This window comes from Silurus aristotelis, assembly GCF_946808225.1.
Source record: "Silurus aristotelis genome assembly, chromosome: 4".
NCBI lineage: Eukaryota > Metazoa > Chordata > Actinopteri > Siluriformes > Siluridae > Silurus > Silurus aristotelis.
This window is the reverse complement of record NC_139577.1, coordinates 15,856,430-15,881,826: the sequence shown is the minus strand read 5'-3', so window position 1 is coordinate 15,881,826 and position 25,397 is coordinate 15,856,430. Positions and strand designations below refer to the sequence as shown.

At 39.0% G+C, this 25,397-nt stretch overlaps 2 protein-coding genes across 20 annotated transcripts in view; one reads left to right on the top strand and one right to left on the bottom strand.

Moving 5' to 3' along the window:
* kcnma1a (potassium large conductance calcium-activated channel, subfamily M, alpha member 1a) overlaps nucleotides 1-5,434 on the top strand; it is a 150,730-nt gene extending 145,296 nt beyond the window's left edge. For 7 of the 19 annotated variants that reach the window (XM_083539257.1, XM_083539258.1, XM_083539261.1 and 4 more), the window contains 2 exons: nucleotides 247-275; nucleotides 1,519-3,778. In XM_083539257.1, coding sequence (XP_083395383.1) covers nucleotides 247-275; nucleotides 1,519-1,670 — 181 coding nt within the window. In that variant the 3' untranslated portion in view covers nucleotides 1,671-3,778. Of the gene's footprint in view, nucleotides 1-246; nucleotides 276-1,518 lie in introns of all 19 variants that reach the window. The other 12 variants (XM_083539254.1, XM_083539250.1, XM_083539264.1 and 9 more) reach the window with 3 other exon arrangements.
* Nucleotides 3,837-25,397, bottom strand: part of lrmda (leucine rich melanocyte differentiation associated) — a 255,668-nt gene continuing 234,107 nt past the window's right edge. Inside the window, exon 7 of the mRNA XM_083539321.1 lies at nucleotides 3,837-14,897. Coding sequence (XP_083395447.1) covers nucleotides 14,818-14,897 — 80 coding nt within the window. The 3' untranslated portion in view covers nucleotides 3,837-14,817. The remainder of the gene's footprint in view (nucleotides 14,898-25,397) is intronic.

Sequence of the window (25,397 nt, the reverse complement as noted above, 5' to 3'; positions counted from 1 at the left end):
ATATTAAATGTAGAATCTTAGAAATCACCAGCATATGTATTTATATAAACATGGAGTGCATGTTAACGAAATGAAAATGCAAAGAATAAGGATTGCTTTAAAAGCCTTTAACACCTCTGAAGTTTGACTGGAAGTGTTTAACATTAGCCCAACATAAAGGATATGGTCATGTCAGTAACCATATTTCAGACGTGTTTCTCGCCTTGAGAACTGTAAAACTTACTTAGACCACTTCTTTTTCTAAAGTGCAACAAGGATGAATAGAATGAGCCAAGGTATGCAAGTTAATGATTCTGCATGATACAGCACCTTTTGTGAGATATTTTCCTCATGTCCTCGTGGAGCACTGTAATGAGAGGGGCTGATGATTTTTATTTTTAATAGAAGTCATGCCTACATTTCACCGTTGCTTTCAGGTAGAAAGCAATTGGCTAATGCTACTGCTTAACTCTTGTCATGCTTAGGATCACCCCAGCATTGCATGCGGTTGATCATCCTCCTTTAATATTTTTACCTCTATACCTGAGTTCATCTGATACAGCTGATCTATATATGACCTTTTTTTTAATTACCTTCCTCTTCATGTATGTATTCTTAGGTTTGCTTTCTTTGCTGATCTATTAAATGAAAGGTCTGTGTGTTTTAATTAGGCTGATTAGCTTTTAAGTTCCCTTACATTATGGAATAAATTGCCAGATACATCATTTGGATTGGTTAGAGCCCAACTTCCTCATCCAAACTAAGGAAGTTGAGTGTTAAATGTTTCCTCTTGGCAAAAGTCTCATCAAAATGTAAGAAAGGAAAACATGATGAGAAGCCCAATACCTGAGAAATTGGCTCTCTTAACTCTTGCCATGCCGGGGGATGTCTCAGGGCGATATGAGTGCCAATATCAGTAGTGAACTCAGGGGAATAGAGCAAGGTGGCTGACTCGTTGCACCACCGCAGGCACAACTCCACTCACATCAAACGCCTGTGCTGTGACACTGTAGCCTGCAGGCCTGCGCTGGCTGACACTCTTGAGCCTGCAGCGAGTTTCACGTTACAGTCGGAGTTAGAAATGTTTCGAGTGCTAGGAAATGACAGTGCCTGTGGGATGAAGACAGAAATTCATCCCACACATGGCTTAAGTCCTCTGTAATTTGGCATGCTGTCTCATTTCCCAGATTTGACCAAGTTACAGTGTAAAATGTTCAGAGTTCAGACTTGATGCCACCATGATAATGAACACAGGAACACAGCATGATGTCCCTTATTCTTTTAGTCTACTTTATGGTCCTCTGTGTTTAGAGCTTTTATATACCTTACACTGTATTATCGTGAGAGAAAATAGATTTAGTCATCCTAAAGCCTGTATATCACTTCGTATGATTGAATGCCATTTATCCTTTGAAGATTGAAAGAAGGTTTGTTTATGATACAGAGCTGCATTCAACTGTTCACATATCTGATACTAATGTATTAATTCTGTCTTTTTCCATCTTCCCCCTGCCTCTATTCTGCTTGGTTGTCTCACAGAAAAGAAATGGTTTACAGATGAACCAGAAAATGCCTACCCAAGGAACATTCAAATCAAGCCCATGAGCACTCACATGGCCAATCAAGTCAATCAGTACAAATCCACTAGCAGCCTGATTCCACCAATCAGAGAAGTTGAAGATGAATGCTAAATTCCAGGCTTTTGACGAGCATCCTGATGTAAAAGACGAGCTGTGATGAGGAAACGGTGATAAAACGGCACGGCGCTTCACTGTCATTTTACACCTTGAGGGATTTTTCATGGAAATTAGAAGGGACCTCCAATGTGTATACCTTTAATGTTACTTCCATGCTTTTGGAAACATTTAATTTATCAATGTATACATAGTGATGTACATAATGACAATCAAATAAGGATTGTACAGCCCTCTAGCACTTTTTGAAATTATGTTAAACCAAGTTAAGAAGTACTTCCTGTAATTCATTGCAATATCTTGTGTCTGTAGTGACCTGACTCTGTGCAGAAGGCTTGGTGTTATGAAAAATGAGGGTCAGAGTCCCTCAGCTCATTAACATTAGCCAAAGAACCTCATCTGAAGTGTCGCTTAAGCCCCACTACACACACACACACACACACACACACACACACACACACCCCCACATCTGCTTATTTTTGCACTAAATGTAATAGTGAAAAGATTTGAGACCGGGTTCTGAAAGAAGTGTAAAGGTTTTTGAATTCACAGCAGAGAAACTTGCTGTCTGACTATGCTGAGGCTCTGCTAGGAGAAGCAACTTTTAAGGGTGATGAGTGTTACTTGAGGGGCCTCAGTCTGCTTTGTGTGAAGAAGCATTCATTTAAGAAAATGTTGCACACAACCTGGACCCCCAGTGCGGGGAACTGATTTAATTTCTATCAACATAAACAGTGTAGGTCATCAGTGTAGGTGTACTGGAATGTACTTATATTCATGTAATAATGCAAGATGTCATCTCCAGAGTAGCCCTAGTAAATTGGCAATACATTATCAGGATATGCACTATTTTAGTTGATGTCTTTTCATCATGCTTGACTGCTGGTGTTGCTGTGTTTGTTAAATTGTATGATCACAACGCGTTTGTTTGGAAGAGGCGCGAGAGTCGAATACTTGCACGCTGATAACGTCACTGTGATTGAGTTTTCAAAGCATAAATGCCATTCTCTTCAATTCTGAATTAAAGAAGAAAAGAATGTGTAGTGTAACATGCCACATATTGCAAAAAGTGGGCACTCATGGTTCCTCCTTCTGATTTGTGGCACTGCCTGACACATCATTGGCACAGAGGCAGAGATGTGCTTGGGTGTTCTCTGTGACCAACACAATGATGCCTCAATATTACAAGACTCTACTGATGTACACAAGCAAAACTCAGTCATAGTTGTCAATATCACAGAAAGAGAATGTGACAGTGTGTTGTGTCGTTCTGCTGTTACATGAGACAGAATGAACTTCACTACCCTTTACTTTACATGGTGGTGTGGTGAGCCTGTGTGTGGAAAGTGTAATAATACATATGTTAAGCAGAACTTTGCTTGAAGTGTTCTGTCAGATTTATACATACTGTACGTACATAGTTATTTTTTATCCATATAAGCATAATCATTTTGTACTTATTTTTATACATCTCGAAGAACTTTATTTCTAAAATTATCTTAAATAGATATTAACAAGACTTCAGTAAACACCAGTTAAGTTTGTTGTCCATATTTACCTTTGGCAACAAAACATGTCATGCTTTTAAAAGGACATGCCTGCTGTCCATCTTGACTGCAGGAGACAGTCACAAAGTTCCAGCTTCAGCTCTCTGTTTGTGTTTCTGGGAGAGTACAGTACTTTATTCCTACTGCTTTGAAAGACCTAGTTATATCAATTACACTATTCTATTATTAACTTCTATTGGATGAGATAAACTACTGATAATTAGATGTAAACTGTAGTATAATTCAAAGTTAAAAGTGAAAATTAATGGTGAAAATGTGCATGAGAATGTGTCCTAGCCAATGGCTTGCATCTACTCTCACTCTCTCAGGGTAGAATCGATCGTTATCACCGATATTGACCTAAATTAGGTTTCAGGAAACAGAGTAACATGCTGAAATATTTTCATGTGCAGAAACTGTAATACATTTAAAACTGTGTTTGAAATTGCACAGCTGGAAGGTGTGCAGATCACCTCAGACAGTAAGCTAATCACCATCTAATGCTAGATAGAAGAAAAAAAAAACCATAGCAATGTTACTACTTAAAAAATAAATAAATAAGATAATGCTTAGTGTTAAAGTATGTTGTGTAAATTCTGCCCATTTCTAGACCACATTTTTTTTTTTGAAGAACAAGGATCTCAGCTTTAATGTTTGTCCACTGGATGTAGTTTGATCCTAATGCAGCCCACTAGGCTCTGTCCTCAAGTGATTTAAAATTGTGAATACATGGATGTTACACTTTTTAGCAAGTAGGCTTCTTTAAAAATGAAAAAAAAAAAAAACTTTATGTAAAATTGGATTATTAAATAACATAAATTCTAGTCTAGGGAGGGGTAAAAGGATTCTGACCTAAAATGAATCATAAATCATAAAATAATGGCGGCAACTCAAGAGAATATGTCCAAGATTCTTTTCATGTAATGAAACTCATGCAGTGCGTTGCAAAGAAGAGCTAAAGTACAGTGCAGAAAGCAGGTTTGATGAATGTTTTAAACGAAACCAATTTCAGAGTCGGTATGCTGTAATTTCTTCTGTAAGTTCTTTAATATTAGCGTTTACATTCCATATTGCCAGTTTTTAATCAATTATATGTTACAGTAAAAATCATTGTTTAAAATGTTCACTATCACTTATTTGTTTACAGATATAACATAATTAGTATATATCAGGAATGGGTTTTTTTGTTTTTTTTTTGGTCGGTAGATTTAGGTTCTTTTCTTTCTTTAGACAGCTAATGTCTGTCCATAACGTGATAAAAAAAGACTTGTCCTTCAGCTTGACTTTATTCTCCAGTGTGCAACAAGTGTCTCAGCAGATCCATGCAGTGTGTGTGTGTGTGTGTGTGTGTGTGTGTGTGTGTGTGTGTGTGTGTGTGTGTGTGTGTGTGTGTGTGTGTGTGTGTGTACCTGCTGTGAGATGAAACCACTATTCTCTACATATCAGACTGTCTAAAGTGCCATGACTTTGTCTCTAATCCAGCATCATTCAGTCAGATGTTAAACTTGTGAAAATGATTTTTTGTGGCATCTAATCCTGGTATGGAAAACATCCAAGCTACACAAATCACCATGCCAGGGTAGTGCAGGCAGTGCTACAGTCAGACTGAAGGAGGAACATCTAAAGTCCCACTAAAGCGAAAAGTGGCATCTAAGAGAGTCTAAGTTTTAGTTAGAAAGTCAGATTCTACTAATACACACAACTCCATAAACATAAAACAGCAGAACACACTGACTGAATGATGCTGGGCACTAAATGCATTTTATTGTGTCTGTATGGTCATCTGTCCACTTGTTAAAGAGTGTTATTTCAGACAATTATTCTACTGTAAAAAAATACAAATAAATCGGATGTCACTACGTTACAAACTGTATTGAATCATGCGCTTTAAGGGAATTAAAGTCTTAACTGAAAGTGAAATCTAAGCTGAAACTGCGTTGGGAACTTTTTTTTTTTGTTGTTGTTTGTTTTTTTCATTTTAATAAATATTCTGAACATTCAATTTTAATTGAATGATTTGGCTGTTCTTTACAGGAGAAAGGAGTTTGAACTGTTTAAGCTAATGGGGAAATGATGGTGCTGAGTTGATCTACCTGACTCTGTCAAATATAACCTGCTGATAAACATACTGTCTTGTACAAAAAGTTTGTACATAAATTGTACATGTTTCTTTTTGTATTTTCTCAAATTAAAATGGATGTATTTGTGTTCTAATGACTGTCCTTTTTTCCCTTTGAGCTTTATAATAATAAGAGAATAAGGATAGGGAAAAGCACCGGTTTATGTTATTGCACTTATTCTAATCGTATACTCCACACAATCTAAGATTAAGCAGATAAATAGTTATTTAGGAAATTGATATAAAGTTTTAACATTCAATGGCCAAATAAAAAGAAAGACAAAATATTGCAAACAATAAAAACAACAGTGACTATGCATTCACAAGTGATAACAGAATCTACCTTCACTTGTACGTTTCACAACATTAAATGTACACGTGTGTTTATGAACATCGTCTAATTCATTATTAAATTACAAATATACTGTTGGATGGTGAATTAGTTTCCTTCTATGTATAGCTGGAAGTATTGCTTATTTAAGTCAAATGAGTTTAAAGTAAATGTAGTGTTAATGCTGTTATTTATATTGTTTCAACTTTTCATTGATCAGTTTATTAAAATAAATACATTTAATTTGTCTACTCCAATGATAGATTTGCTGTTGAGGCAAGTTATAGGCTGTCAATAATTATGGAAGCAAATGTAAAATTTGACATTAGGGCCATAATCACAGATGGGGTTCATATGTGCAAATAGGGTGCGGTGTTGCCTCCAGCTATGAAAATGAGCTTGACCCTCGAAGCAGGCTGCAATAAAGAGAGGTGGAAGTAGAGCAGATGTTGGTTGCACTGCTGATTTGTAGCCTGATAAAGGTGGCACCCAACCGGCTTAAATTGATGGCTTGTTAGTAAGAACTGGCCCCTTTGTGAGATGTTTTCAGAATGATTGATTTGCGATAAAGTGGCTCCCTCTGTGTGCATGCAGGCAGAACTGATTCAGATCGATTTCAGTGAAATTGATTGATCAGCCATTTAACTTGGCAGTATGTTTACCAAAAGTAACCATGCAAGACTCAGACTTCCAGTCGCTCCCGATAAAAGCACACCGTTAGCAAAGACACGTCTCAGTGCAGACGAGCTGCGTGACTCAATATTATATCACATATAGTCAGAATCAAGTAGTGAAATTACTGTAAATACTTTACATGTACAGCAATAGATTTGGTTATGCAATACATCTGACTGACTAATATCGTTTTACAGCAGAAAATTTGATATCTATTTTGTGTCTAATGAACAAAAATATATATAAAAAAATACACAAATTGTCAGTAGACGTTCACATCCTATGGTGAAACAATGTGAGGAGGATTTTTTTCTAATCTGTCTTTCTCTCTCGCTCTCTTCCTCTCTCTCAGACACACACACACTTTGTGTTTATCTTTTTCTCTTCCTCACTGTGGCTCTCCATATCAAAGACAAAGCACAACAGCTCCCAGACTGAAATCATCTCACAATAGACCTTTTGTTGTGTCCTCTAGATAATTGTGGATAAAAACAGGCCTCTATATTCTCACCTTGGGATGAAGTGGCCCCATCATGCTGCTTATTAACGATTTTACACAGTGAGCTGTGGCTTCAGACCTGTCAGCATGCCAATAATATTTACTGTCTGACACATGCACCGGGGTGTGTGTGTGTGTGTGTGTGTGTGTGTGTGTGTGTGTGTGTGTGTGTGTGTGTGAGAGAGAGAGAGAGAGAGAGAGAGAGAGAGAGAGAGAGAGAGCGAGAGAGAGGGAGAGAGAGAAGGAGGAGGAGGAGTGGGTAGCTGATTACACTGACACACTGACAGCGGCCTCATCCTCAGCTCTTTTTGCAAATAACCTAGCAGGAGCAGCTTAAGTAAAGGCATGTTTATGGCCGTAAAACAACCTGCATCTTCTGAATTAAGGTGAAACACAAACAAGGTGAGGTGCTGTCTACAAGACTATAAATAATGTAAGAAATCATTCCGAGATGTCTTTCAAATCAGGCATTGACAGCAGAGTGAGGGGGCAGAGCGAGGACATCGGCCTACATGGCAGTGTTTGGGCATTTACTTGCATGAATAGAAAAGACCGTATGGGCCATTTGGTAAATCAATCAATTCAGAAGTCGAAAAAACGCTTGTCGGCAGCAAAAATGGAGAACTTTCGAATACTGACCTTTTCCGATCAATATGTGAAACCCGATTTGTTATTAATGTGACAGCTTTAAGAACGTTCTTGCAGCTCCTTCAAGCAGAAATCTGAATGTTTATGGACTCGCACAGTGACTGATCGAAGCAAACGGGACGGTATTGGACAGATACCACTAGAGGTAGGAGGAGCTATCGCCGTGGCAACAGTGTGGCCCCCGTCACTCCCTTGTGCCCTCCCAGAGCCTCGGATCTGTCCGGATAACAGTTTCCATGACGATGCGGCACGTTCCACACATCAGTGCCAGCCCAGATAAACAGTGATCTTTTACAAAAACAAGAAGGTCATTACGGCCGCTTGTCAAATCAATGCTGAGAGTGTCGCGCCTGATTAAGCCATCGCCTCTCAGCTCTGACACTGTGTCAATAGTGGCGGCCGTGCAAGTGCGCTCTGATGATTGGAGTGAAATGCCCATCAGTCAGAGAGCTGAGCTAGACTAATGATTCCCTGTGCTGCCTATTAGAGCTACATGACAACTCAATCCTCCTCTCCCCCAGACACACAGCGAGAGAGACAGATAGAGAGAGACAGACAGAGAATAGAGAAAGTTACAGAAACAAACATAGAGAGAAACAGAGACCTTGTTGAATCATTTGAAGCTGAATTAAAAGGACAAGAGCACTTAATCTTTACTGGAGATAATTAACTGAATTAAAGAGGAACAAAAAAGGCATTGTGCGGTTTTCTTTTTTTCTTTTTGGGCCATTTGTAATTCTTTTCATATCCACTCTCCAGGGAAGAAATGATCTTTCATCAAAGTGAAACTAACACTTTTCCCTCGTGAAGCTTACATAATACATAATATACATGGGACGGTCTCAGTGTCTCTGTGTGAGCACGGTGCAGTGTCCTCCTGTGGGCCAGCTGCTGAAAGCCTCATCCGACTGACTGATCTGTTCCGTCAGTGGGGGCTCATCGCTCTGTGCCCTGCTGGAGACACAGATGTTAAGCTGGAGGAGTCCACTGGAGCTCTGGATAAAACCGAGCCGATCTCTCAGCTGGCAGCACACAGCATTACTCACTGCAGCTAGTCATCTGCCTAATAGACCACACAGTCATTCACAAATCCTCACAGACTCCTCGTCACACAATAAAACTTACACAATGAGCTTAAACAAAACTTAAGAGCATTAGTACACAGACGACGCAGGTTGCGGTCACACGCTGCATATTAAAAAGTCAAACATTTGTGCTTAAATGGGCTCATTACCCATTATTTGCTTTTACACAAATTTCTGTATCAAGTATGAATTAGTCTTAACTAAAATCAGTTGTTCTTTTTACTAAAACAGATCTGACACTAGCACAAGCTTAGCTTCCACATGAACTCTGATTCAGACTTTAGCACTTTAGCTTGGAGGAAAGCCAGAATGCTTTTCCACGACGCAACCTTCTCAATTAATTCCTCATATTTCCATCCTCATGAAATCTTTTAAACAATATGACAGAAGACGGATGGACGTCATTATCAGCAAGAGACAGTGAGGGGACGTACTGCTGATCACAATGAGTTGTGTAGAAATGTGTGGTGGGAAGTGCACATTAGAACAGAGAAAGGAGAATTTGTATTACAGAACGTAAATGCTAATGTAGATTTTTTTTTTTCTGCTGAATTCTGTCAGGCTCTGTATGCATTCGGAATACGAAACATTCATTGTCACATACATCACATTAAACTCCAGCAATAGAGGTAATAGATGCGGTGAAAACGAACAGAAAATATGCAAGGACATAGTCATATTCATTTATCTGCATGACAACGAAGACAGCGCATGCTCGTAAACTAGAAACATTTATTGGATACATTGCTATGGGAGTAATAACAGAGGGAAAATTAACCACTAAGAGAACACAAGCAGTCTGAATGATACACCTTGCTAGCATTAGTTATTACAGATTAGACTTAGTGACATGTGATTACAATAGTTTACATGAAGGATCATAATAAGACAGTTGTTTTTAGAATTCGCTAAATACTATGAATTATCCAGTAATGACAGTGAGACTGGAAGGTAAGATAAGCAGTTCTAAACATCAGAAGAGGGAATCTAGAGCAGGATCCTGGCAGATTGAGGAGTTTAAAGGCATTACCAAAACATCCCCAAAGTATTTCCTTCCTCTTATTCCACAGCAATTTAACGATTATTTATTGAGAAATGACACGTCATACATTTTAATTCCTTCATACTGATGTATAATAATGGAATATTATAAAGTTTATTTCTTGTTTTCATTTACAGAAACTGTTAACAGTCATTTATTTACCAGCCAGTTGGAGTTAATAAAAAATAAAACCAAACAAACAAACCGAGAAGACACAAAAACATACCACCAACAGACTAAAAGTAGCACATCTCAGAACACAGTCTTTGGATATGATAACATTACATTTTCCCTGAACCAGCATGACAATGCCCCTGCGCACAAAGTCAGCTCCATGAAGATATGATTTACATAGGTTCGAGTGGAAGATCTCCTGCTACAGAGCTCTTGACCTCAATCCTTTTGGGATGAATTGGAACTCTGACTGAGTTCCCTTTCACCCTTGCGGCTGAATGAACCCAACATGTCCAAAGCACATTCCAAAATCTAGTGCAACATCTTCCCAGAAAAGGAGGTTATTAGGTGAAGGTTATTAGAACAGCCAATGGGGAATACATGTGAAAAGGGATGTTCCAAAAGCACATATCAATCTCGCTACAAAAAAAAAAACCATATATAAATGGTCATGCCCACACTATGCAAAAAACACTTCCGTCCATACTATGTTTTGTCTCTAACTGTATACTGCACAGATACTCAAATGCTCAACATCCTTAATCAGCTAAACTTGCACTGCATTCACTGTATTCAAAATAATAACATTTGTTAGCAAGTTGAGTTTCACTTCACCTTCAAGCTGTAGAGCTGATTTATTGGGATGTGTTATTATTTAGCATAATTCATCACTCTGTCAGTTGCACGTTGGAGGTTAATAGAAATGCCAGCATGTTCACTGATTTACTTAGTAAAATTTTCATCCCAAGGTTGGTGTGGATGATTGGAGACTATGAGGAAGGGGGGGGATTCATGCATTATGTAGTGGAAGCTGAAGTGACCTTGAGCCATCGCTGGCTGGACTATATATTAAACCTACCCGCTATCATCTGATGCATTTAACTGTTTTACACAGCATTATGTTGCTTTGCATGAGCTGAACTCATTTTATCTGTTCACCCGTTTCAAACGAGCACTTTCACAAGAATATTGAACAAGAAGTCGTTCGTGTTCGTGTGGATTAAGCTCCGAGAAGAAAATAGCGGGTTCATGTGGTGTTTATAGTAATCCTCACGCTCACAAGGATGCCTTCAGCCAAAACAGACTGAGCACTACAGATCATCATGTACAAGTCAGAGCTCATTCTTCCTCGTATTAAACATTGTACGCTGGAATATCATTACCTTGAGTTTAGAGGTGAAGCAAGTGATGAGAAACAATATTTTCCCACAGAGAAAGATGGGCAGTGAATCAATACCCTGCCTGTTAGTAAGGCTTTAGCAACCTTTAAAATATCAAGTGAAATTGATTTACACAATACTGCCTATACTGTCAAACTGTATTAGTGTGAAGGTTTATCCAGGACCTGCTCTTGACATTTTATGACTACATCCTCAGAGTGTCTATTTAAAAAAAAAAAAGAAAAAGAAAGAAAGAAAAGAAAAGGCTTAAAAATACACAAAAGCATACAGACTGATTACTGCAGCTGTGGTTTGTTTTTCGTGTTCTGTGCCCTAGAAATATGTTGGAAAAGAAAGGCCATATTGTGCTGCGGTGTTTAAAGGGAAATAATTAGGTGACACATTATGGCAGTACTTGCTGATAGAGGAAATGATAAGGGAACACTATTCTCTTTTTAAAGCACAAAGTCCATTCTGATATAATTGGTAGTGGAATTATTTATGACATTAATTGCCACATTATCGACTGGCTGTCAACTCCCGTGGCAGTTCGTCCATCTTTCTTACCAGCAAAAGCTAGCTCAGCCTAAAGTAGACTGACAAGCTAATTACACCATCTTCCCCTCAATGACAAATGCTACTCATCTGAAACCGTGCCGGAAATAAGGCTCTTTTTCTGTGCCTGCCCTTTCCCGGGCTGTCTGCCTCGGCTAATGTCTCCTCGTGTCTGCAGTAAAGGATGAGGCTGCGAGCTCGGGAGAATGATCAGACCCTCATCTCACCTCTCTCTCATCCAGTTAGCGTGCTATCAGCATACGGCTGTCAATCACTGATACAGCGCCAAGCGCTTTCTCATGCGCCTGATTTGCATTCACCGCTGTCAATCACTCAAAGAGAGGAGCCTAATAACTGATGACTAGGGGCGATTTCCCAGAGCTGCTATGACAGGCAGCCACAATGAAAGGGTGGGGTTTAGAGCGAGAGAGAAAGTGGGCTGTGGTGGAGCCCTGGGCTTCCACTGAGTTTCTACTAAGGCCCTCTATACAGGCCTGTACTGGAGCAAGAGCTCTGTGAACATGCTGTAATGGGAACACTGTCAGCTCACACTGTCTTCTGCATCAGCAACACCCACCAGCTCTGCCTGTCAAGCTTCCAGAAGCATTCGATATCATCGTCTACAACAAGAGAAATACTAGTCATCCCCAGCACTTCATTGTGTTTAAATCCTAAACTGTTGAAAGTCATTAACCACGTCAGCACGTTTCATTACTTCGTGCACTGGAAGCACTTTAAGCTCCGTGAAACAATTGAAGGTCATTGTGAGCTTATTCCGAGTCCCGTTTGTGAAGTTACTGTACACTTTTCCATCTTATTTTCACTCTGCCCTGAGACCTATCTGGAGGGCTCATCATTGGTGCTACGCAACTCCAGTGAGGAACTTTCTGTATAACCATGCACACACATTCCCCTGGGTCACAGCCTGTGCCTAGTGCACGCTCTGTTCCTCGCTCCTTAATTAGTCCCCATCCTGTGCCCCCTGCACAACACACACATCCGCGCATTCTCTCACTCACACGCAGTACACATGCGTGGCAGCATATGTCTACCCTCTGCACTTGCGCCTCTCTCCTAATGCTGTTTATATTTGCGGAGCTGTTGGAGACGAGGCCGTGACGAGGATGGGAAGTGACACTCACCAAACTCGCTACGTCCCCCAGCCAGCTCCGCCGGCTCCGCTGCTGTCAATTCGGGCTACATCAGCGACACTGGCTCAATGGCAGCGTCTCTGACACATGTCACAAAGTTTTAAATGTCTGTTCTTTTCATGGGGATGGCTGGGTGAGCCAGCCAGGGAAGAGATGACATTTTGTGCGGTGAGAAAGGGGGGGACTTGTTGTGGCTCCCTCTTCCTGCCTCCTCTGGCTGTCACTGGCACTTTCCTGTGAACATATCACAACACGGACAAATAAACCTTGTCATTTAGAAACGCCCGCACTAGTGACCATGCTCTCCGGCAGCTCAACGAGGAGCAGTGCACAGGCACAGTCTCATAGGACCAAGGAGACACCCACACACACACACACACACACACACTTACAAAACCCATTGTGTAAACACAATCTCAGCATGATTCACATTTTGCATCCGCATACACTCAAACACTCAAAACTAACAAACACACAAGGCACACATAAATAAAGCACCTGACCAGCAATCACAAGAATCATTTCACTGGGTGGTGTGTGTCCTTTCCCTGAGAGCAAGCAGAGGATGGAGAGGACAGAGAAATGAGCTCTGCCTTCACCATTTTTTCACCACCATATTCCTCTCTGTACAGGACAACGCTATACACAGTGTATATGATATATCTAAAAATGACAATGTCCTTTACAAATCAGAAACAAATTTGAAGATAGATAGATAGATAGATAGATAGATAGATAGATAGATAGATAGATAGATAGATAGATAGATAGATAGATAGATAGATAGATAGATAGATAGATAGATAGATAGATAGATATCCTTATCTAATATTTTAACAGTATCTTTGGTTACTACTGTGTAAATAATGTGTAATTAGTATAACCTGCTATTTGGTCTCGAAATCTCTATATGAAAAATGCATAACACTATATTCACAAAGATACATATTACAAAACAAATTGAATAAAAATGTAAGTGGATAAACATGTCTCGAGTGTATTAAATCTCTACCTAAATGTTAAGGCCACTGCAGAAACAATGCAGCAAAAGCTGTTTGGGTTTTTTTCTTCTTATTATAAACAAAAGTTACAGAGCAAGTCATTAAAATTGTGTGCATATCACATGAGGAGGCAATCAGAAGTGGAATGGAAGAAGTTGTTGACTTCTCTCCCTCCCCTCAGTCCTGCTGCTCCGTCTCGCCTGTCTCTCTCTTCCCTCTCCTGGACCCAAGCAACGAGAGCAAAGCTCATTACCACGCACTTTCCCAGCTCCTCCAGGCTCCAGCACGGAAACATCTGCCCCCGCAACACACCAACTTCACACAGTGTATGCGCAAACACACACACACACACACACAAGCACACACACAAGCACACACATACGCGCGCGCGCGCACACACATATACGCACAGACAAAACCACATCACTGCATGTATACATGAACACACAAGGCCACAGTGCAAGTGTCTGTAAATGCCCTTCATTTACCAATAAACATCATAAATGTGGGAATACAAGTTCATTATTTTTTTTGTTAAAAATGTACACTTATTTAAAGCAAATTATTTGAGTAACATTTCTGAAGAGTATAACCAGTTGAGAAGCACTTAAAGACATGAGCACTGAATGATGTTCGATCCACTTTCTGAGTTAAGAAGTACATTAAGAGAAATTGAGTGATGTGAATATGTGGAATGAACAGTCTCTCTCTCTGTGTGTGTGTGTGTGTGTGTGTGTGTGTGTGTGTGTGTGTGTGTGTGTGTGTGTGTGTGTGTGTGTGTTTCTGTGTGTTTAACTTTAGCTTTGACTTTGAGGAGGGCTCATCCTGTGTGTCCGCATGGGCACACTGCAGCCTCAGGTGTGACCTTTGACCTGCAGAGTGTAGCATTTGGATATGGCAATCCATCATGTAGCAGTAGCTGTCAGCAGAGTCACTTGCTGAGTGAGTGTGTGTGTGTGTGTGTGTGTGTGTTAGGGCTGGTTAAAGGCAATAATGTCAGTGTGAGTGGCACGACTCAGGCAGAGTGCAAAAGATGAGAGATGGCATGGATGGCACACTCAGGGCTGTATTCAGCTGCAAAAATGGTGTTGTGGATATTAATAAAGATACGAAGGAAGACATCTTTATAAAGCTCCGCTGCTTGTCCTGGCCTGCCATCAGAGCTGGTCATTGCGGATGAAGCGATTGCCTTCTGATTGCTTGCCATAGTAGATGTAACGGCACTTGGCGAACACCCCTACAAACCAAAAGAAAAGAAATCAGAATGATGTTTATTACGGGAATAATGTGTAATGATGATTATAAGGTAGTATGTAATAAAGACTGTTAAATAGCTGGTAGTAAGGATGCCATGATTTTATCTTTAAGTTTTTCACTACTCTTTTACTCGTTTAATATTCTTTCGTTACATTTAGTGTTATACAATACTTTCATTTTACTCGCTATTATATTTACTATAGGGGAAAGCCATGACACCGTCTCAGGAGCCCTGAGTATTTTGCAACATTGTCTATTTGATATTCTTATATACTCTTACTGTAACATACTACTTATAAAAGATAAGAACAATATAAAAACAGAACAGTACTAGACTGAAAAACATTACAGTGGGAGCACACAGCAAAACATGTGCACTACTTTTGTCAGTTAAAATACAAAAATGATTACTGCACGTTCAATAGGAGACACCCAATAGTTTAGCCGTTAAGAAAAATTTGAATGCTATTTTGTTTGCAGAGTTTTGTTCTATTTATATATATTCCTGTCAAAGACCGAGGATCCAGACTTCTGAATCAGTCTTCTTCACACTCAAATTTTGGCATGAACAGTGTGTCAGGGGAGACAGAGCATCCATCTCAAGTCTAAGAACACCAGAAAGACAACATTTGGCCTGAGGGTGCTGTCTAGACAACAAGCAGCAAAAACTCAGCCTTCTACTGTGTGTGTGTGTGTGTGTGTGTGTGTGTGTGTGTGTGTGTGTGTGTGTGTGTGTGTGTGTGTGTGTGTGTATTTGTGTGTGTGTGTGTGTGTGTGTGTGTGTGTGTGTGTGTGTGTGTGTGTGTGTGTGTGTGTGTGTGTGTGTGTGTGTGTGAAAGAGAGAAAGGTCTTTATCACAGTATCCAAGTAATACATGGACAGAGAGTTTCAGGTAACTACCCTCTGTCTCAACTGACCTCAACTGAACTTTAAAGTATAAGTGTGAGAACAGAATTATATATATATTCAAATGCCAATATTTCACCATGTGAAGGAATGTAGAAGGTTTTCTCAGGCCACTCAACATTTTTACAATATTATATTTATATTTGAAGCCACAGAGTGTAGGATTTTTAAAAAATAATTGAGTCATTACTAAATCCCAGTCAGTGCTGTTAGCTTGGAATTAGTAGAAATTGTATACACATACACAGATATTTCAGCTCTCATTATGCCTCAGCTGAAGACTCATAGATACACAGTGTCTGGCAGGAGTAACAGCCAATCAGGGAATCAGGGGAGAGAAAATGTGTTAGAGTGTGAAAGGATCAGGAATGAGAGTGAGAGTCTAATATAATATACGAAGAAAATTTTAACGTGATGGAGTTTTGACAGTTTTACTGAAATGTTAAGGCAATTATTTGTTCTGTAATTTGGTGGAAACTTTGTTAGGGAAATATATATCATTTGCCAGTTGTTTGAGCTAGTTGGCTATCGGTTTTAAGAGTGTGTTTGATAAATTATGGGTATATTTTTCAAGAGCAAGTTGTTTGACACTGTTTATTCTCTGGGAGTATAATTTTGACAGATAGCATGCTAATATAGGGCAGCCAGAGGCTAACGGGTGTTTTTTTTTTGGCTTGTTTTCTCAGTTTCTCTGCACTTTGCTACTTTTAAAATTCAGCTACGGGCGAACAGTGCATGCTTTGTGTTGGTCAGTTGTTTACACATTTCGAACTTTCTGGTAATATTAAGGCTTTTGTTCTCATAACACTTCTGTGGAAGGTAAGCAGATAATTATATCCAAAAGCTTGAGCAAACCCAAGTATTCTACCCCACTGCTTAAAATGCAATTATACAAATGGTATGATTGCTATTCAGGCATGCTACTTAATGCATAGTATGTGGTTTGGGATGCAGCCCTGAATTGTCATTAAATTCCCAGATTATTTCCTAACAGATAAGAGCGACATAGCACAAGAGGTTTCAAAATGTGTTTCTTTACATGAACAGTAGTTGTAGGGTTACACTATCAGAGAGGAAGAAATGCTAAAATCTTCCATCATGCATTTACTATGAATGGACAGACCTGAATGTTGTGAAAAATCTCTTTAATTTTTCTAACTTGAGCATACTGTTAACGCATAACCTAATCGCTTTTAATAATGATTCAATTGTGCGGCTCCAATGAGTGTGAGTGTGTGTGTGTGTGTGTGTGTGTGTGTGTGTGTGTTCTGCGACAGACTGTGCGAAGGCAGAGACAGAAGGATATACCCTTCTTCAGAATCAGCAGGCATACATATCATGCTGTGAGGTTGATTCACCCAGTGGTGACAATCTGTCTTGTTTCAAACATGGTATCACAATCTAATGATTTGAGGGAAATTTTCTGTTTAAAGATTTAACTAAGCATCACAAGTGAAAACACACAAACAAACTACAAACACAATGTAATTTTGAAGGCATATAAAATGCCTTCTGGTTCCTGGCTGTTCCAGAGTCCCATATCGTCCATTAACTCACATTGTAGCCACGTGCTTGCAGTGACATCCTCGTGCCACCTTAATGTCCAGCTTACCTTGTTCTTACCTGAAAAATCAGGAGGAAGAAATGATTTCCCTGTGTGTAATGAGGCTAAAATGGTAGGATTCTGCCTATGGCTTACACTCTTCCTTCACAAGAAAACAGACAGGTAATGGCTAAAAAAACCCCAAAAAGGTGCCAGTTAGGTGATTTGCTGTAAAATGTCCTCCTCATTCCTTCTATTCAGTGAGACTGTTTGAGCTGAATGCATAGCCTGGGAGAGAAGTTTTAAAACAGGACAGCCATGAAATGGCAGAAAGAAATGACAGAGAGAAAAAGAGAGAGAGAGAGAGAGAGAGAGAGAGAGAGAGAGAGACAGAGACTTGATGGATGTGGTAGACTACAACTAGGTGTCAGCGCTTTAGTAAATGAGGCAAGGACAAGTAGTATTAATGCAGTCAATGATCTCCTGACAGGAAAACAGATACCACACTCACTGCAGTTTTTAAATAGACATCAAGTGCATTAATGACAAAAAAGGGCAGGCTTCAAACACAGCGGCTGAGTGATGGGCGAAGGGTGGCAGCGCTCTGAGCGGAGAGCCAACATAATCCGAAAAGACACCGTCAGAGTAGGCGAGAGACAGGCCTCTGCATCGCCCACTGACACACAACAGAGATGAGGAAACAGATACTGGTGGCATATTAGTGCCAAGCATATTCTAACGCCAGCCTGGATCCTAACCAAACCTGACATTCTCTCCTTTTCTCTCTTTCTGCTATTTCTCTCCGCTTCCCCCATCCAGCAACAGTGGCTGACATGGTGCTGCAGTGTGGCGTTCAATCCTCCTCTCTCAGTGAGTTAGTGCCAGGACCTGTTCATGTCGGCTGGAGGAACGTGCTACATGCTGGACCCAGTGGCCTAGGGAGAAGCTCAGTCAGTCTAAATTTGGACTTTTGTAAAGGAGCCACACTCATTCAGTTCTGCTGTCCGAGCAACTTGAGGTGATTTAAACAGTGAAGTGTGAGGAGCGGTCTGCTCTGATCAGATAAGGAGTTCATATCCACATACCTGTCTCTGAGTGAGTTTGTGTGTGTGTGTGTGTGTGAGTGTGTGTGTGTGTGTGTGTGTGTGTGTGTGTGAGCATGTTTAGTTCTATAGCTTAAAGTGCCTCTCTACATCAGGTTTTTTTTATATATATATTTTGGGTCTGTTTGTGTCCTGTATTATATTTGTTTAGGTTGTAAGTATATGATAGCATTGGATTATTTCTTGAATTACTTCATATACATTACATCTGCCAATGATGTGAGCACAGTTCCATCACATACCACCACCAACAGCTGGCTTATATAGAGCACGGTTTTCTAGCACAGCGTCTCCTGCAGGCCTGTAGCCCATATGACGCAAGTGAATAATCCCGGCACACAGGCAGACACAGCTATAATACATCTGGAGCCAAAACTCATGAACCCGACATTTGTTTAAATACAGTAATAAATAAAAGCTCTGTGATTGATGAGTTGCTGCAGGCTCAATGTTTGGTGATGATGGAGACTGAAGCTGAGTAGATGCCGGTTTAGAGGTTTATCACGCTCTAGTTTTTCATGGCAGCAGTGGACAGACAGCAGGCCTGTGAAATGTCCACTCTTGCTGGCGGCTTCACACTGAAAGCCATGTGTGGAGTTGGAGAAAAAAACGAGGTTCGGCCAGAGACAAGGAGAGTGTGTTCAGCATAAACTGGCAGTCATTGTGAAGTGTGATACAGTGCAGAGAACTCTGCATACTGCACACCCAGCCAGTTTCCTGCACCTGGACCCTCCATTACGTGCTAAACTCAGAAAACACAGAAGACACATTTTGGGAAGAAAAAAAAAATGAGTTGAAAAAAGGCAGGCCAGTCCAGACATGATAAACAAATCATTAATAACAAGAATTTAAAACCCAAGACCAAGAAGGTAGATGAATATTTAAGTGTTAGTATTACATGAGACTGTGGTATTTCAGCAGACTGCAGGAAGCAATTGTTGACATCTGAATGTGCATAAGTGTATTTCTAATTTAGTTGTATTTAAAAGGTATCTTTAAATGTCTTATTCTTCTGGTTTACTTTATTGCATGCCTTTCCAAATGGAAATGTAATAGTGATTATGAGTGTACAGGATATTATAGATGTGGTCAAGGTTATTTGAAAAGTCTGAAAAGAAAAAGTGTTGTTTTATTTAATAGTTTAAGCATAATAAGACAGCTGTATAAGAATATGGAAAGGCTATGTATGCAAATGTAAAAAAATACAGTTTGTATAAGTGCCACTGGCCTGCATTCTTATTGCAAGTATATTGAAAAGTAAAGAAAATTGGCAGCTGTATGCTTATAGTACATGACAGGAAGGGGAAAAACAAACAGGCAGAAATCAGCACATGGTATTTCTTACACAAAACATTCACAAAAAAAACAAAAAAACAAGACAGGCCTGGTCAAGCTATCAACAAACTAGTTTGATGTGTTTTCTGTCAGATAAACAGCCAAGAGCATTGTTGCTATTAAAATATACCTCGTGTTTTTTAGAGGACAAGATAATTGACAGGAGTGAAAAGGTAGGTCTATAATCCTCACCCTCATCTTCATTCAGCACTCTCAAAGCTGATTACAAACTACAAGAGTCCTCCACACACTCTCAACAATCCTCTCTACAATCACACTGCAAGATCCTGAGAGCTGCATGACCTTTATTTTTGCTTGGATTGAACATTGTTAAAGTCACAATGGCACGTTTCATAAGCTGCAAATGTTATGCTTCAAACAATGACTACAATCCCTTTTTATTTTCTTTTTTTTAAATGCTAGAATCTTCTGCATTGTGGACAAATTGTGCATTAAAAACATGACCTGCATTTTTTTTCAAAATAGAAAACTATATATATTTTTCATACTTAGTTTCTTAGTACTTGGTACATCTTGTGTTGTGTTGTAATTACATGTTCATAGCACCTTTTTGACAGCTTCCTACTCCAGCCATGAGCATGAGTTTGTAAAAAGGTGTTCTTAAAGGCTAAATAAAATAATAATGATAATAATGATATATATATATATATATATATATATATATATATATATATATATATATATATATATATATATATATATAGCCATAATATAGGAATATTAACACAAGGCTGGTTGGGTTTATGGATTCATGTTTCTGGGACCACGTCAAAGTTTTTTTTTGGTTTTGTTTTTAGCCTTCTGTTCTTGGTAGACAAAAGTGTAAACATTGTCTGGTCAACAGGAACCATAAGAATGTTTTCATAATCTTTTGGAATATCGATGCCAGGCTGTTTTTAAAGGATCCTACCCAGTATTAGTTTAGTCTTAAATGTAAAAAGAAAAAGAAAATTTCTGCTGGAAGTAAAGATGTAACCAACATTACCAAAAGGTATTTTTAACAACCTCCTGACAGCAGTGTTCTGTGCTGTATTTCGACCACCAAGAGGTCTTTCAGAAGTCACAGTACTGGCAAAGATATATTAGTGAACCAAAGCGATAAATATTCAAATACATATTCATCGAGCAGCTGCATTCTCTTGTCTCATATAAGAGAGAGGGAAGGTTATACTGAGGGAGAAAAGTGGAGCTTATTACATTTAGTATAATTTAGGACCCAGGATAATGTCACTTATTTAATCATGAGGGAAATAAGAGATAGTGATGCTTTGTTGGGTTTCAGGTCAAATAGACCTATGTGCAGCTATAGGGCAGCTACTCTCAGACAAAATCTAATGATGAACCACTGAACCACAATCTATTGAGACAGACACAGATGGGAGGCCATTTCCGCCTACTGAGATGAGGTGTAGTTCTTTTGGGAGTGCGCTACATGAATCATGATTTTAAATGTCTGGAGCTAAGACATGGGGGTATGTTGAAATAATGCGGACCATTTTACACAGAAATGCTATGCAGAATGTAGAAGAGGCCAAAAATAAAACAAAATGTAAAAAAATTTAATTTTAAGTGTTCATTGTCTTTCAGTAAATGTAATGCCCTAATCTAGAGCAAAGTACAAAACTGCTTTGAATTCTCTATCAATTAATAAATCAACACTGGTTCCCAAAGTTTTGCAAACCAGCAGGATACCATCAGCCTAAACTGTATTGAAAGGAATTACAGAACACTTTTCTTTTTTTACGTAAAGACAAACCCCCCCCCCAAAAAAAAAAAAAAAAAAACAGGGAAAATTAGTGCTTGTTCAAACATTTTCAAGAAGAAGTAGGTCCTCATCCGTCGTTTAATGATGGACAGTGACTCAGCTGTTCGGACATCTAGGGGAAGTTCATTCCATCACCTCTGTGCCAGAACAGAAAAGAGTCTTGACGTAAACCCACCTCTTACCCTCTTACCCTCTTACCCCAAAGTATAGCGATATAGAGGTATGAATGATCCATGATATAAGTTAAAATAATACATATTGTACATACTGTCTCAATTTATACCTTTCGCATAACCCAAGCATTTTTATATAAACTGACACTATAACTGACACTATAATGGAACACGAATGTTACAAAAGCATACAATTCCATTTACTTTATTATTCATGTTATGTATTAAAGAAAACTTCAACCCCCAAAGTACTGTGAAAGAATCTATAGTGTGAATAGAGCTGGGTAATTAATTTCACCATTACTGACCCACTGAGGAGATTTTGATGGTTTCAGCAGACCCATTTAATTATGAAATCCCAGCAATCAACCAAAGTGACTAAAGACTAAACAAATCAGAACCTGCAACTATTGCGAGCCAGTGATATGAAACAAGGTGTGATGTGTGTTTTAGCTGATTGGAGACAAGATGCTCTAACATAATGGATCTTCTGCTGTGGCATGACAGTGAATGCTGGTGATGCAGCAAACACTGAGTTATAGCAATGAAATGATGAGTGCCTTCACAAGAAGCTGTTTATATTTTGATAAGCATGGTCTGATCTTTCTGAAGTTACACAGAGCAAATATGTATGACTGGAAAACCATCACAAAGACTTTTCATGAAGGCTAGCTAGCCATCAATTGATAGCTGAAGGTTTCTAGCAGATATTGATGGAAAGATCGGTGTTGGATAGAAATGTCTTGTTGAATGAAATGAGATGCCACAATGACAAGCAGGTGTGTCCATAGCCAGAGGAATGTCAGTAATCTGTTAGAGTTCTCACAACGATGCTGAATGCATATGTTATAGACTTAAGCTGATGTTTGTTCTCTTTCAATAAAAAATATTTAGTCCATTAAATATAAATACCTGTCATCATGAGGCATGCATTGGGCACAAGCCTCCCCATTTCGCTGTGATGTTTATTACCACCAAACAACTGCAGCACCTGCATGTTTTCAACTTCAGCGTATTGATTAAACTTTTAAATGGTTGCCATATAACCCAGGGACATCAGGAAGATTAATTTGCGTCAATGTTCATCTGTAATTCATTAGCCATTTATACCCTACATCCACATGGGCTATCAAGAAAATGCAGGCTATTTTTTAATCCAGCACAGGCTGGGGAGTGGGAGCTGAAAATTGCACTGCATACAAATCAGACTGCAGGTTTCAGGAAACAGGAAATATGAAATGCCGCTGTGAAACCGAATTAATATAACTAATATTATTAATGCAAATAACGTTCACTGTGTACTGGTGGAATCCGATCATGCCGTCTGCCGTATATCGCGTGCTATTTTATGAATCTTTGGTGAGTATTAAATGAGCATATATACAAATTCGAAGGAAATATAAATACTGCCAATATACAGTATTCTGACCATAGTGACTATATCAAATTAGAGAAGAGGTGTATAGAGGTATAAGAACAGTATTAAGTGCAATCAAAGAGCAATAATATTGTGGAAATTTAACTAAATAACAACCTCGATTAAACTTCAATTCTGAGGCTTCAGAAGACTGAATTGATGCCTCAGGTGAAAATAAGTTATTTCCTGATATTGCACCACCCAGGCTCTGAATAATTCATGTCATAATTTAAAATAACACATACTGTACACATATGCATCACAACATACATGCAGGAGGTGCAAAGCTGGCTACAAAGTACTGTTATAAGTGAAATTGTAATGCCAATAAGACCACTAATAATAAATAAATAACCACTAAATAAGTACAGAGTAAACTTTTTTTGAATGTTAATCTTTATCTCTGAAGTTTTGGTCAGTCTATCTAACACCGTATGATTTATTATGTACCTTTAGACAAGTCTGCTTTTTAGGCATTTGATGATCTTTAATTAAAAAGGAAAAATGCGCTACATATAAAGTAGAATGCAAGTGGGTGCGATGTAATTTTCAGAGATGTGCAATCCATGATGTGAAGCTACCAGATGTACAAAAAAACATGAGCTTTCAGGATTATGCCAGAATCAAATATTATAAGTTGAAAGTGGCAGTCATCATTAATAAAGTCCTCAAATCACTCTACTGATAAAGGCCTATCACTCTTTGTATTCCAAGTTATTATGAGGAGGAAATTGAATTCTTAGGAACATGAATTTTGACTGAAGCAAGAGATTATAGTCACAACCTAATTCAAGACTGGCAAAATTAATTTCAATGACATTTATTCTTCATAGAGCAGGCCTGTGTGAGGCGTACAGTAGCTCTGGGCCTTGGAGATAAGGGAATAGTCATTTGAGGCGGAGTGTTCCCGCAGTTTACAAAGCCATAATCTTCTTGGAACAACTCCTGGTCTATCATAAGAAGACATACACCACAGCTAGCAGCTATTCTGCACATGAATCCTACCCGCTGTTTGTGTCAGCACCAGTACAGATTCTAAAGCCTATACTGTGAACGACTAAGACAGAGTACTGAACACTTTTCAGCTTGGCGCTCATCGCATTTAGTGTACATTAGAGATTGAAGCAGGTACCTCGTGAGATACAAAAACACATTATATATTTCCACATAACCACTGTGAGTAAATGACCTGGTTAATCATTATGATTCAATTGCCATTTTAGTCCATGACATTAAGTATATTTTGATAAGATTCTAGTTTGTACATTCCCCAAAGCTGACTGATTGTGGTCATCATTAGAAACCAATTTCTAATTAAAAAGGAAAGCACAGATAAGTGGCCAAGCCCTCAACAAAATGTAAAAAGTGTAATTTGCAGTCAAGCTGAATTCAGTAATAGTCTCATTAGTGGGTTAATTGGAAAGTTGCTCATTTAGAGTTGAATCTATCTGACAGGCTTCACCAGGGCCACTGTATTGTATTAGTAGTTGGAGAAAAATCACCTCACTTCTTATCTCTCTGACATTAGAGGCAAGGTTGAATTAATGATGTTCTAAATATGTAGCCTGTCCATGCAGAAGTGGTACATGAATTAAATTAATGAGTTAGAGTGGACGTGAAGAGGTCAGTGAACAGAACACATGGTGCAGGAAGATGAAATGACAGTGTCTGGTTTCCTGCATCCTTAAATTAAGCCAACTTTTAAACAGAATAACAATACACTTGATATCTACACAATAATAACAAATGTACGACAAAGCAGAGATTTTAACCACATCATGGTTGTTAGTGCCAGATGGGCTGGTTTGAGTATTTAATAAACTGTTGATCGTCTGGGATTTTCACACAGAACTGTTTTTCCAGTTTATTGAGAATGGTGCAAAAAACAAAAACACCATTTGAACACCCTTCAAAACACCTTTCTTAGGAGAAAGTTCAGGAGCGAACGAGAGAGACGAGTCTGAATTGATAGGAAGACTATAGAAACTCAGGTAATCATACTTTACAACTGTGATGAGTGAAAAAAACATCACAGGATGCACAACACTTCAAACCTTGAGGTGGATGGCTTTACTTCTGCCAACCAAGAACTAAAACCAAGATCAGAAACTGAATGATAGCCTGATAGATTTCTGTTCTTGGCCGACAGATGTGGTACCTAATGTGGTCTTCTGCTGTTGTGCCTCATCTTCCTCAAAATTTGTGCATGTGCAGATG